This window comes from Camelus dromedarius, chromosome 20, assembly GCF_036321535.1.
Source record: "Camelus dromedarius isolate mCamDro1 chromosome 20, mCamDro1.pat, whole genome shotgun sequence".
Classification (NCBI taxonomy): Eukaryota; Metazoa; Chordata; class Mammalia; order Artiodactyla; family Camelidae; genus Camelus; species Camelus dromedarius.
The window spans coordinates 18505681-18518090 of record NC_087455.1 but is presented as its reverse complement, the minus strand read 5'-3'; the positions used below and the strand labels follow the sequence as shown (position 1 = coordinate 18518090).

Genomic DNA, 12410 nt, shown 5'->3' with positions numbered 1-12410 from the left:
CTATATTTGTTTTGTATGCTCAATAAAGGAAGCTTGGGAAAAGGTGAAGACATAAATTATGTAAGCAAAAGCTTTCACATAGTAAATCTGAAATTATTATATAACTATATACTTAATATATCAAATTGTAACCTTGCATGCTGAAAAAGGTTCTTAGCTCAAATGTTTTAAATACAGGTGCACTGAGCATGTTTGTAAAAGCAACAAAGAAAAATATGACCTTCTACAAGAGACAAATTAAAGGGCTGTTATGAATTTATGTTTGCAGTCAAACAGTACACTCTTTAGTGCCAAATTAGCCTTGCAACCTGGCTATATTACTGAGCACTCTGTTTACCATCCAGTTTCCATCTCCTTCCCCTGGACAGACTTCCTAGTGGCCTCTGTGATGGATTCACGCAACAGAAGGTGGCACTTCAACCACAGTCCTACCCATCCCAGCGCAGAAGAAAAACACTGGGTATGCTGGTCCTTCTGGGTTTAGCCCACTTGTCTTGTATCGAAGGATTCTGAAGTCTGTGTATTCTTCTGTGCAAGCTTCTAACTGGGATAACTAGAGATCTGATAAAAAAAACTGATAAATAGCTAAATGTTCCAAACTGAGCACCTTGCTATTCTCAGACATTCAACAAATGCATACTGACTGATTGCCTGCTCTTTCCATTGAATCATTCTACAGGTCCGCTGTTAGCCCTCTCCTACCACAAAACAATCACTAACATCAAGCTTAAAGGATATTTAAGAGGGGCTACACACATGATTCTGTTCATATTTCTGTGAAAAGCAGTAAGTGAGGGAAAATGAAACATTAATTCCATTAAGGAAATAATCTGTTTTGGAACACGTCAGTCCGCATTTTACCAATATAATAAATAATACCTTAGCAACTGGACAGCTAAAAGCAGTCACAATGGAGGAAACTGTGTCACCACTGCCTAAGATAGTAAAAGCCAGGGTCAGGTTCAGGAAATTCTAATTTTAGTTGAAAATTCAAAAAGGAAGTTTACTACTAATAGAGTCTACATCTGAACAAGAGTAAGTACCACCAGGAAAACAAAGAAGAATTTTCGGTTTTCTCTCAAGCATTATTACATATCCAGACATAATACCATAAGCCTCTAAGGACAGTGTACAATAAATAAAGCTGAGACAAATTTAAAAATCGCTCCCCTATGGGCATTTACTAAATCAAAATGACACAGCAAAGATAGCAGAGGGTTCTTTTAATAACAGGAGATACTACAATTCAAACACTGTCTTGCTTTATCAGTAAGCTTGGCTTTTCCCTAGGACTGTAGCAGGGCTGGACAAGTACTACATGTGAACACTACATCTTAAGAGCCTCAAAATGTGAAGTAATTTTTTTTTTTTTGTTTCACAGGTTAAAGTCTAAGTAAAAGAATCTTTAGCAGAAAGTGATTTAAAAGGGGGGGTGGGGGGGACCTTTCATTAGACAGGACCGCTTACCTGCTAGCAAGACTGAGCAATTCATGTTTATCTGCTACAGCTGACTTTTTCTCAAGCTCCCACATTAGGACGTTGATCAGATGTGAATTTTTAATTACAATCGGCACTTCTTCAAACATGTGCTCAAAGGTGATATTTCCCTTTTTCAATCTGTGAAGCATGTTAAAAAATATGTTAGTCTGGTGGTCAGAAGGAAGTGTTAAAGTGACTATTTCATACATCTTTCCTAATTACAGACCCTCTCTAGGATCTTTGTTTCATTAGCACTTTTTTTAAAAAAGGGAAAGCAACTAGAGTTTTACAGAGTTAAGCATAAGTTGAGTGACTTGAATAACTTTGAAAATCATCTGAGTTTGAGCTATAAGACCAGAAAATAAGACTCTTGGCAAAAGAAACTATTCTTTCTCTATATCAGGTAACTTCAAAATGTCACGAATACGAAAATGTAAATGTCATAGTAAGTTATGCTATATAATCTATATCTAAAATATTTAAAATAAATAGCCAGAAAAGAGAAATACTCTAGTTCTTGGAAAATTCATTTTAAAAGCAAACTGAACTAAAGAGATTAAAAAAGCAGAAGGCTTACAGGGTATTCCACATACAATGGTTCAGAACACAGCAAGAATGCAACTTCTCATAGTTTAGTTAGAACTACCAGACACAGGAATTGTTCAGGAGTTAGCTTTTCTTTTTAAATTCTTTGCAACTGAATTTCTTTAGGAGTCAAAATGGGAAACTACCAATGAACTGTCTGTCCCACAAGAAGTCAAAGCCACTAACTTTAATTTAGTTAAGATGTAAAACTTCTTCTAATTAAAGAAAATGAAAGAATTCTGACTTATTTAAAATGTTGGTATAAAACATTCCAATGCCATTATGTAGGATCACAAAACCGCTTTATCAATTCTCTGCATACCTGTCACCCATTAAATATCCAAAAAGCCACATTCTTCATTTAAAATGTTTGTATCATTCCACCCACCAACCCCACAATGAAACAGATCAGAAAACAAGACATATAGTTCGCAACTATTCAGACACAAAACTTACAATCTGACAGCCGCTGATTACTCATCCCATCTCCCTGTATCTAATCATTTATTTCTTCAAATCCAGTAGCTAGCTAATTAATTCCCACTCTAACTGAATTCACCCATGGTGAGAACAGATGAGACATTCCATAAAGAACAGTTTAAACATGGAAAGGGAGAGATCAAGTGGCACTCAGCCATGCAGAAACTTCTCCCGTCCACATGGCAAAAACATTACCACACCACCACCAGCGATTCAATAAATGTAACAAACTAATATCTTAAAAGAAAAACACCCAATCCTTAACATATGCCTCATAGGCCCCCAGACACTTACGCTTCAGGAGAAAAATCCTTCTCTTTACAAACTTCCATCAGTTTAGGAGTCAGTCTGTATGCCTTTAGTGAGAGAGACCCTTGGGCAGTTTTTATGGGATCTCAAATAAGGAAAAGAGAAAGAAATTACTAAGAATTTTGACACTATCAGTGTTCAAATAACACTGGTTCTAGGCATATTCTGTTACTTATTGTATAATCTTTAGAAAATGAAGATCAAAATAAATAATCAGAACACAATTGGAAGCAGATTCAAACCAGTATAGCAAACAGTAACTGAAAATGTAGGAATCTATTGCCCTACTTATAATAGGCAGAATAACTTCCTCCTGAAAGTAAAAATAGGAGATTCAAAATAGTTATTTTCAAATCCATTCCTCAGCTAGAACCAGCAATCTTGATGAAGATTAAACACAGCATATGTTCTACACATCTTATATACATCTTGCATAATTAGAAGGAAAATACTGATGAATATTAAACATGAAAATTCACTGGATACATCCGTATACTTCTTCAGTCAACTAATTTAAGTGAATGCTCTGAAAACAAAATTTATTCATTTTAATAATCGCTGTTCAAATTTTTTGGTTAAAACAGATTCTAAAAACAAAACCACTAAAGTCAAAGTGCAATCACAAGTGTCTTTTTAGTTTTAGAGAAGCTAATTTTGTCAAAACTAACTGCTTAAACGCTCCGTGAGTCAGGGAGCTTAGCGCTTTGCCGCATGATAACCGCTCCGGCACACCAATATTCGCCTGAAACCTGTGTTAACATTCATGTTGTCTGAAACTTAACACAGTGAAACTTTTAGCAATAGGTGATAAAATGAAAACCAAAATAGATTGAAACAAGTGGAAAATTCATCAAGGTCTGATGATGCAATGTTTCCAGCCAATATAAGTACACTTTAACAACTTGTTCTTTACTGTAATCCAATTGTTAACATACTGAAACAATTTGGGGGCAGCTCATAAGATTGATCGTATTCATTAGTATTTTTTCTGACAGATACTCAGGACGTTACATTTACTTCTCAGCTGGAAACTATATGCAAGTCTGCCAGATATGGCAAACTGTGAGTGTTTGGGGAGGGGGAAGGCTATAAAGCTGTTAAATTGCCTACAGTTCTGATACAGCACAGAACATCTGGTCTGGAGAGCTTGAGGAAACACCATTAAATAGGCCGAAAAGAAAAAAATCTTTGTGCTAAGAAACAGTCCAGGTTTTGTACGCTGCTGTCAGAGGTATAAAAAAAACTTGGCACGCTGTGTTATGATTGGTCAGTCACGTACAGAGCCAGACACTCCAGCAATCGGGGTTTGTTAGACATCTGGTCTAGTTCCACCAGCCCCTTCAAATGAGGGAGGGGAGATGGAGGAATAAAAATGAAGCAGCTACTCCAGCATTCCAAAATGTACACATCAGGGCTCTGATAGCAAGAAAAATAAACAGAAAGAAGGAAACCCTGTCTAGACGTAGCTGCTGCTGAGGCTGCTGCAGAAACAGGGTTGGTATTTACTTGAGAAGGCCTGCCAGGCTGCTCTTAGAGGCAAAAAGGCAGAAAGCAAAAATAGTAGTAGTAGCAATAATATTAAGGGAAGAAAAGAATAATAAAGGAAACTCCTACTAACCGTAAATGAGAACGACAGATTCTTCAATGGCATGCTGGTAACTGAACTGAGAGTCCAGAAGCGCCCGGGTGACGAACGAGCCATAGTACGTGGACTGGTACCAGCCCACGTGCAGGTGATCAATGTTTACGTGGCGAAGGCTCCGCATCATTTCCATCTGATACTGAACTAGATGATGGGGGTGCAGGGGACAAAGGAAAAACTATTCAATGAAGTCACCATATTAAAAACAAGCCTTTTGGGAAACAAATTTCCATACAACTATTTATTAGCTAAAGGGAACAGGTTTCCAGATTTAAAATTCATTTGGTTTACATATAAAGAAAACAAAATTAAGCTTTCAAATCATCAGAGCATTCCTTTCCTCATTAACAAAAAAACATTTTGTAGAAAAGGTATTAAAAATGGAATAATAATGCCTTATTGCAAACAAGGAATTATTAAATGTGGTCTCTACTTTTAAGAAAAAATTTGTGTAATTACTAAAGTGGTTGAAGGAAGTTTCAATTGAATTATTAAGTGAGAATAGTTATCAATGTCTTCTTCAATGCAGCTTTTAGAACTGAGAAGTTAAAATCATCAAGAAAACTAATGGAGAAACAATTAACTACCACATTATTTAAATATGAACAGGATACAAGCTGTAGATAATTAAAACTGTAAGAATTCATTTTTGCCTTCATTTGGTGCCCCCTGCTGCATGTGCTAAATTTTAAAAAGAATTCTTTTTTCTTGTCTGTGTGTTCTTTTGTGTTAAGTCATCAACACTGTTTTGTTTTTTTTTTTTCATTAGAATCGAGTTATATTTTAAGCACCATGTAAAGAATTAAATGGTTGGATGACTACTCATGAAATTAATGACTGTAATGTATATTATTAACTTCAAGCAATGTTACTAGAAAAATAGGTGCAAACTGACAATATAATAAATAATATATTTTTAAAAGCAATATAGCCCAATAATGAGTAGCAAATACATAAAACAGAAAAATATTATATAGTTAACATAATATCCAAGCTATTTCTATTACATGAATGCATGGCTACACTGAATAAATATGAAAAAATTAATATTTTGCTTAACTCAGAATCTAACAATTTCATTTTAGAAACTCTTAATCAGGTTTTAGCAAAAGTAAAGTTAAATGTCATTTCCTTGTTTATAGTGCTATGGTTTTATAAAGCAAACAAGATTCAGGATCATAAAGTATAATCCTCAGATGGACACAGTCTTTTCAACACTTGTTACTAGGTAAAGCAATTATAAATCTGCTTAGTCCAAGGAAAGTTATCTTTCTCTTGACAAAAGATGGCAGCCAAGTATTCAACTATTTAAGAATTACACATTTTTTGAAGTTTTCTTTTTATATAAAACATGATGGCTTCAAGAAGCAGCAGTATAAAATTAATATGGTAATCTTATATCAATTATCTTTTATCTTAATTTTTCGTCTCTGTAACACATAAGAAACCCCTTCCTAGTCAGTTTAATGGATTCTTATTAAACACATAAATATGGGATAGAACTACTGCTATGGTCTCTTTCTGCTTTAAAATTTCACAACTATTTTAAAGTAAAACCACTGATTCAGCTAATAAAATTTAATCAAATTTAGTTTATGAATAGAAAAATCCTAGTATCATCAGTAAAATAGGAGCCAGAACTAAATTTAATATTTAATTTAAGGGGATGGGAAACGGGAGATGGGAAAGATTACCAAGTAACTGACAATACAAGCACACTTCTATAGGATGAATTTTTTTTAAATTGGTACTTCCAAAACATGTTAACTGTACAATTTAGCTATGATAGAAGCAGAAGTCAGATTCTACCAACTAGCAATAGTAGAAAAGAAGGAAAAACCTGGAATCTAGAGATCTAGGTTCTCAAGTCAGCGCTGCAATTTCTCCCACAGGGGACCTTGCTGTCTTTCTCCGATGCTTCCTGTGTCCAGAAGGGTCTGAGAGTTCATCCCAGTCAGAATGCTACGACTCCACACTGTTCACTGGACATGCTAATTGTAAGTAATGATTTTTCTATGAACTAAAGCAGGACCTCTAGCATTAATAATTTTTAAAAACGCATTTATCTGAAAAATATTCCGTGATCTTACTAAACCAAATAGCCTGTATATAATAGATTTTATAATAGCATTTTCAGGATGCATGAGGTAAAAACCTTTACGATCAGCAGCAAACTTTCAGACTCTTTCTTCATTCCTTCTTCTTCCCTACCTTACAGCCCCCTGGATAAGGATGAGGAAAATGCAGTATTTCTCTCAGCTAGGGAAGAGACTAAGATATGAGGCCTGCTGCTCTGTGGAGTTACCATGTAATAAATACCAAAATATTTATTTCTAGACACTGAGGAATAGAGAAATAAACCTCTATATTATGGGTGGGGGTTAGAGGTGGAGCACTCCCATTTTCCTCTTCTACAGGTTAGAAAAATCATAACATACAAGATTTTTGAGGCTTTAATAAAAATTTATTTTTAAGGTCATGAGAGTTTTCATATGACAAATATTACAGACGAAATTACAAATTTAAGGGTTCAAAGCAATGACAGGTGAGTTAATAAAACTGCTTTTGAAAATCTACAATGAACTGGAATTTCACTATTCACAAAAAATATGTGAACTTTCAGGTCATTCTTCATCTTGGTTTGGCTTACTACCCCAATTTTTTAAATTAAAAAACACTTTAAAAAAAAAATGTGTGTCTTCTTGGAGGCATCCCACAGAGAAAGAAAGGATCTGAAAAGACTGCAAGTGATCCTTGAAAAGGCGAGAGTGAGGGTGCTAGAGCCCCCAAGTGAAGCAGGGGTGCACTGAGGCCCAGTCCTCACCAGAACTACACATGAGGTTCCAACAAATGCATGGTTTGCTTTGATTTAATAAAAATAATTTTTTTAAGAAGTCATATTTTCTATTACATGCAAGCCAAGGAACAAGAGACAACTCAGGAACAGCCAAGTGAATTTTTAACTCTGCAGGCTTTTAGGTCTATGTCCTTGTTCTGATGTTGATGTAGACATGTGACTCTTGTCTCCCTTCACCCACAGTTTCTCCTCCTCCTCTAACCCAAGTTCTCAAAAAGTGCAAAGTCAAACCCTGCAAAAGCTTCCTGGTAAACCTAAGGAGGGATAAGACATGCAGAGCAGACTGTCCCACTTAACTGTCTCAAAACTGTGCTCCCAACACCTCCATCAATCAGCTAAGCTGAGCTGCCACACCAGCTGACACCTATTTACCCCTCTGACAAGGAAAAAAGGCGTGACACAGTGACATGCCAGTAAACTTTACAGGGGAAGTAGGACCAGCCATGCCAGAGTCTACTCTCCCAGGCAAACGCCATTGCTTTTATGGCTATGCTAATCCCTCCCAGGGGTTCCGCTTGACGTGGAGAATACACTGCGGGTGGGTAGGGAGGCATGAACAAGAAACCCGGTTTAGCGAGGACACTGATGCAAACAGGGAGGGGAGGAGGCTTGTGCTATCTGGAAGTGGCTGTGAGGATGCCAGTAGACCAGCCCCCAGGTTCGGGGGGGGGGGGGCGAGGGTGATGCTATTTCCTTCTCATTCCCAGCCATCCTCACCTCCAGGCTGGAGTTTTAAAAGAAGGGTATAAAAGATGTGGCTAGACACAGGTAAGTGCCCCACCTTACAAAGAAGAGAATCACAGCAAAAGAAACAAAGAAAGGAGAAAGAAAATTGAAGTTCCTTGACACACAGTCCCATACCTCCCTATCGCTGAATTGATGCAGATGAGAAACAAGGGTTTATCGGCAACTTTGCCAATAAAAGTTGGTTCGGGGTTAGACACACTTTCATTTTTGTTCTAAAGGTCTCACATTTAACAGAAGTCCAAGCGGCAATTTCAGCGATATTCACTTCTAAGTTAATGGCTAAATATTTCTGGAGAATTTTCCAAAGATGAATAGCAAGGGAAAACTTTTTGGGAGAGGGGACTACGTTAAAATTTATGATAATATTCAACAGAAAGGCTCAGGATTGTGTAGTGAAAAGTTTAGGAAAGAACGTTTTAAACATTCTTAGTCTCCTACCGACTGAGGAGAAACAGTGCGCAGCAAATGAATTTCAAAGACAAATTGGTAGTTACTACTAAGCCAACTCAAATTACTAATACAAAAGCTACACTTAGATTCAACTGAGGTGGTGCTACAAAATTTGGAAGGATTATAAAAATGAGTCGAAGAGTTATAAATCTCTTCAACCTCTACAACCGTCTTAATTGGTTACGCCTCTCCCAAGCAAAGGAGAGCCTGGTTTACAATATTGAATACACTAGAAGTTTGGCACCAGTGTATTCATATTCACTTTTTCCAGATACCCTCTTTGCAAAACAGTCAATCTTAAGTTGCCTAGAGCTAAAACTGTCTTAACTGAGGTAAGCTGCCCAATAACTATTCCTTTCAAAAATCCACATTTGTTGGGCTTTCTCTTGTTTTTATCTTCAAATATGAAAACACTGAAAATAATGTGCTGTCTCGTATTAAAATGCTCTATCTGCACTCACAGTGGCAAACAACCAAATAAGAGTCTGAGATCTGAGTTCTCCTGAAGACCACTGGGAAGGACATGAATTAGAAGCTTTTCAACTCAGCAGAATAATTAATTAGCATTCTTTTCACTTTCAATTCCTCACCTTTATTTTAAAAATCATCTCTATTTTATTACTTTAAAGTGAGACTTCATGAAATACAATTTATCACCAAAAAACAGGAACAAAGAATTACCACAGTTGGCCAGGCTGCGATGAGCTGAAAGCAGAAAGCTAAAGTGGAGGCATACTCTAAATAAAACTCAGTATCTGTCTCACAGACGTCTTATTAGGGAACTCTTAGAGGACAAAGTAATAATCAAATTTAAATTTTAAAAGTTAAAAACAATTCAATGGATCTGTTGTCTTATTCAATGACTTAACGTCTTACAAATAAACCTAAAGCATTTAAAATATAATAAAATCACATTAAAAACACACACTGAATCAGCCTGGAGGAAAATGGCAAGGCTAATAAGCACCAGGAAAGAAACCAGCACTTAGTAAGCACTTTTTATGTCAGACTTCCTGCTAACTGGTCTACAAATGATATCTGACTGTATTCCTCACAATAACTCTAATGAGCTAATCATGATTATTGAAATCCTTTTAGAAAAGCTGTTTACCACAGCTTACAGCTTGAAAAAGTGACAGGACTCAATCTGACTTCAGGCTTTCTGACTCCAAAGCCCAGGCAACCACCCATTTACAGAATCTCATCTCTTCTTGCTGATAAAGTGTTGAGTAAATTATTTCTGAATCAGTACAGCATAACAGATACAAAAGAAATACACTTTCTAGGTTTTCAGAAACCACAGCTTGTGCACATCTGATCACCAAACAAACCGTTTTTTAGCACTACCAGCAGGATTTTAAGCGATAAAACGACCTTCAAAGATTTTTAAATGTTGAGATCGAAAACTTACCACAAATATGTAATCAAAACTCCTAAAATACTGCATTCTATGTTACTATTTGCAACTTATGCCAGGACTACTTTGTAATTAAGAACTGGTTTAGATCAAAGATGACCTGCACAAACACATCAAGTAAAGGAACAAAGAGAGAGGGATCTAGTACACATGCTCTTTGCAGCAAAGAAACTAAGCTCAATCAAGAGATGCAAGTATCTTTAAAAGCAAACAAACAAACAAAACCCCACAACTCTGAAACAAATCAATGATTGCAACAAACATGACAGGGAAAAGGAATACATCAAAATCTCCTATCTGTTCTAGCACTAGGGCTCACCTAAGTAGAGCTTTCTAAGAAAATAATTACAAGTCTCTTTTCCAGCAGCACCATGGGACACCAGTGAGCACCCAAAGGCTAAGAACTGTGAAGACTCTGCCCCATTATTTAATAACACAAACTATTCTGTGCTTTCCCCCTTCATATCAGACTTTCTGCCAAGCCACACATACGTTTCAGGCAATGTTCAAAGCTAGTAGCAGATGTAGATTTACGCAAACAGAATGTGCACTTGAAAAAAGAATTAAATAAGAGTCTACTTTGGGTAAGAGAACTAAAGAGTACACATTTCTTAAAACTTCCATATTCTCTTCACCCAGCATATAGTAGGTACTCACCCTTCCCCTCCACCAATACAGCTGTTATTAAGGCCACTCTGGGACTGCTTAAGAATTATGGCCAGAGTTCAATTTCTCACAGTAAACTGTCCAATATAAATTAGACTCTACCTAGAAAGTAACCTGTTCTATTTAAAAAGAACTAAAAATATTGCCTTTCTTAATAATCGTATCACAAACAGTTTTTAAACAGTTCATTTGTCCTGGGTAGTTTAATTTCTTCTTTAAAGCATTTATGAATTCTGACAAATAATTTCTTCTGAATGCCAAGCTGGAAGTAAGGGAACAGGGATGTATGTACCACTCTTATCTTTTAAAACTAGCAAAGCTTTGAAAATTATTGGAAATAGGGGTTTTGAGGTTTTTTTTTTAAAGAGATTTTAATGTATCTCAAGAGGCCTCCTATGAATAAAACTGGATTCTTCACAGAAAATACTGTGTATATACTGCAACAAATTCATATTGTTATCTTCTTAACCAAATCATGAAACATAGCCAAGAGATCCTATTTCACTGAAGTTATGAGAATTTTATACACACACACACACACACACACACACACACACACACACACACATGCCCTTGGCTGTGAAAACAGATGCAAGAAAGATGATAGAGCAACTAAGTTAATTGTATGTCATTTGAGATCTGTTTACACAAAGTGAATTCACCTTGATGGGACCAAGGGATATAGAGCCCCTTCCTTACTTCTCATCATGAAGAATTCTTACTTAAAGAATAATATAATGACCACTGCTACCTCTTGCTACAATTAAAAGCACAGTATGTTGGAAGACCAAATGAAAATCTCTGGATTTAGAAAAATATTTCATGTTTTCATGAGGACAGGTAACATCCCTGTCATATTTAGAGCTATGTATCAGGTATTTGATTAATGCTGGCACAAAGTCAGGTGCTGAAAGAAATGTTTCAAAGAAATGTGATTGTTGTTAATGTACTAGAGAATGGTCACATTTATCAGGAAATGATAGCGATTGATCGATCTCCATCTTACCATGTTCACAAAGGACATGAAGTAGCTTGCATTAAAACATAATCAGTGAAATTAGATCTAGGGAAAGTATAAATTAGAATAAAGAAAGCAGAAATTGAAGGTGAGGCACAGACCTGAACAAAGTGAAGCAAACCATAGGCATTTTGATTAAAATGCACAAATTTAGGTCTGAGCATTCTGGCAATCAAAACAAAAGGGGAAACATGGTGATTTATATTACCCAAAGGGAGAAAAACATCAGAGCTCAAAGTAAGACTTTCTCTAGTTCTCAATCCTACAATAAAATTTTCATGTGGGATTTCAAAGGAAAACTATTGTGCAGTTTTTGGAGAAGCAAAAGATATTTGTTACAGAACAATCACAATTGATTAACTTTTTTTTTTTTTATAAATCTACGATGTTAATCTAAAAACAAGGAGACAATGACTCATGAGCACTTTTCCCAACACAGAGAACAGCTGGTACAAGTTACCAAAAAAAAAAAAAAAAAAAAAAGAAGAAGAAGAAGAAGAAGAAGTAGAAGAAGAAGAGCGAGCTACTAAAATGAATTGTTTCATCCTGTAAGAAACTAGCTATCAAACTCAGGCTGTTCAAAAAATAGAATGGGATGCATCAGTAGTGAGCACCAAATATTCAAAATAGGGAACAAATGGTCACTTTCTGGAAGTACTGTTTGTAGTGTGCAAGCAAAACTGTTCATTTTGAAACCATTGTCTGAGCACCACCTGTGCTGGGAGCCTGACAAAGTCATAGTGACATGTTGTTTAATAAA

At 36.1% G+C, this 12410-nt stretch overlaps 1 protein-coding gene across 1 annotated transcript in view; it reads right to left on the bottom strand.

Moving 5' to 3' along the window:
- EIF3H (eukaryotic translation initiation factor 3 subunit H) overlaps positions 1 to 12410 on the bottom strand; it is an 81297-nt gene that overhangs the window by 9632 nt on the left and 59255 nt on the right. Inside the window, exons 3-5 of the mRNA XM_031439522.2 lie at positions 4472 to 4639; positions 2839 to 2938; positions 1468 to 1617 (exon numbers count right to left, since the gene is read on the bottom strand). Of these exons, the coding sequence (XP_031295382.1) occupies positions 1468 to 1617; positions 2839 to 2938; positions 4472 to 4639 (418 nt within the window). The remainder of the gene's footprint in view (positions 1 to 1467; positions 1618 to 2838; positions 2939 to 4471; positions 4640 to 12410) is intronic.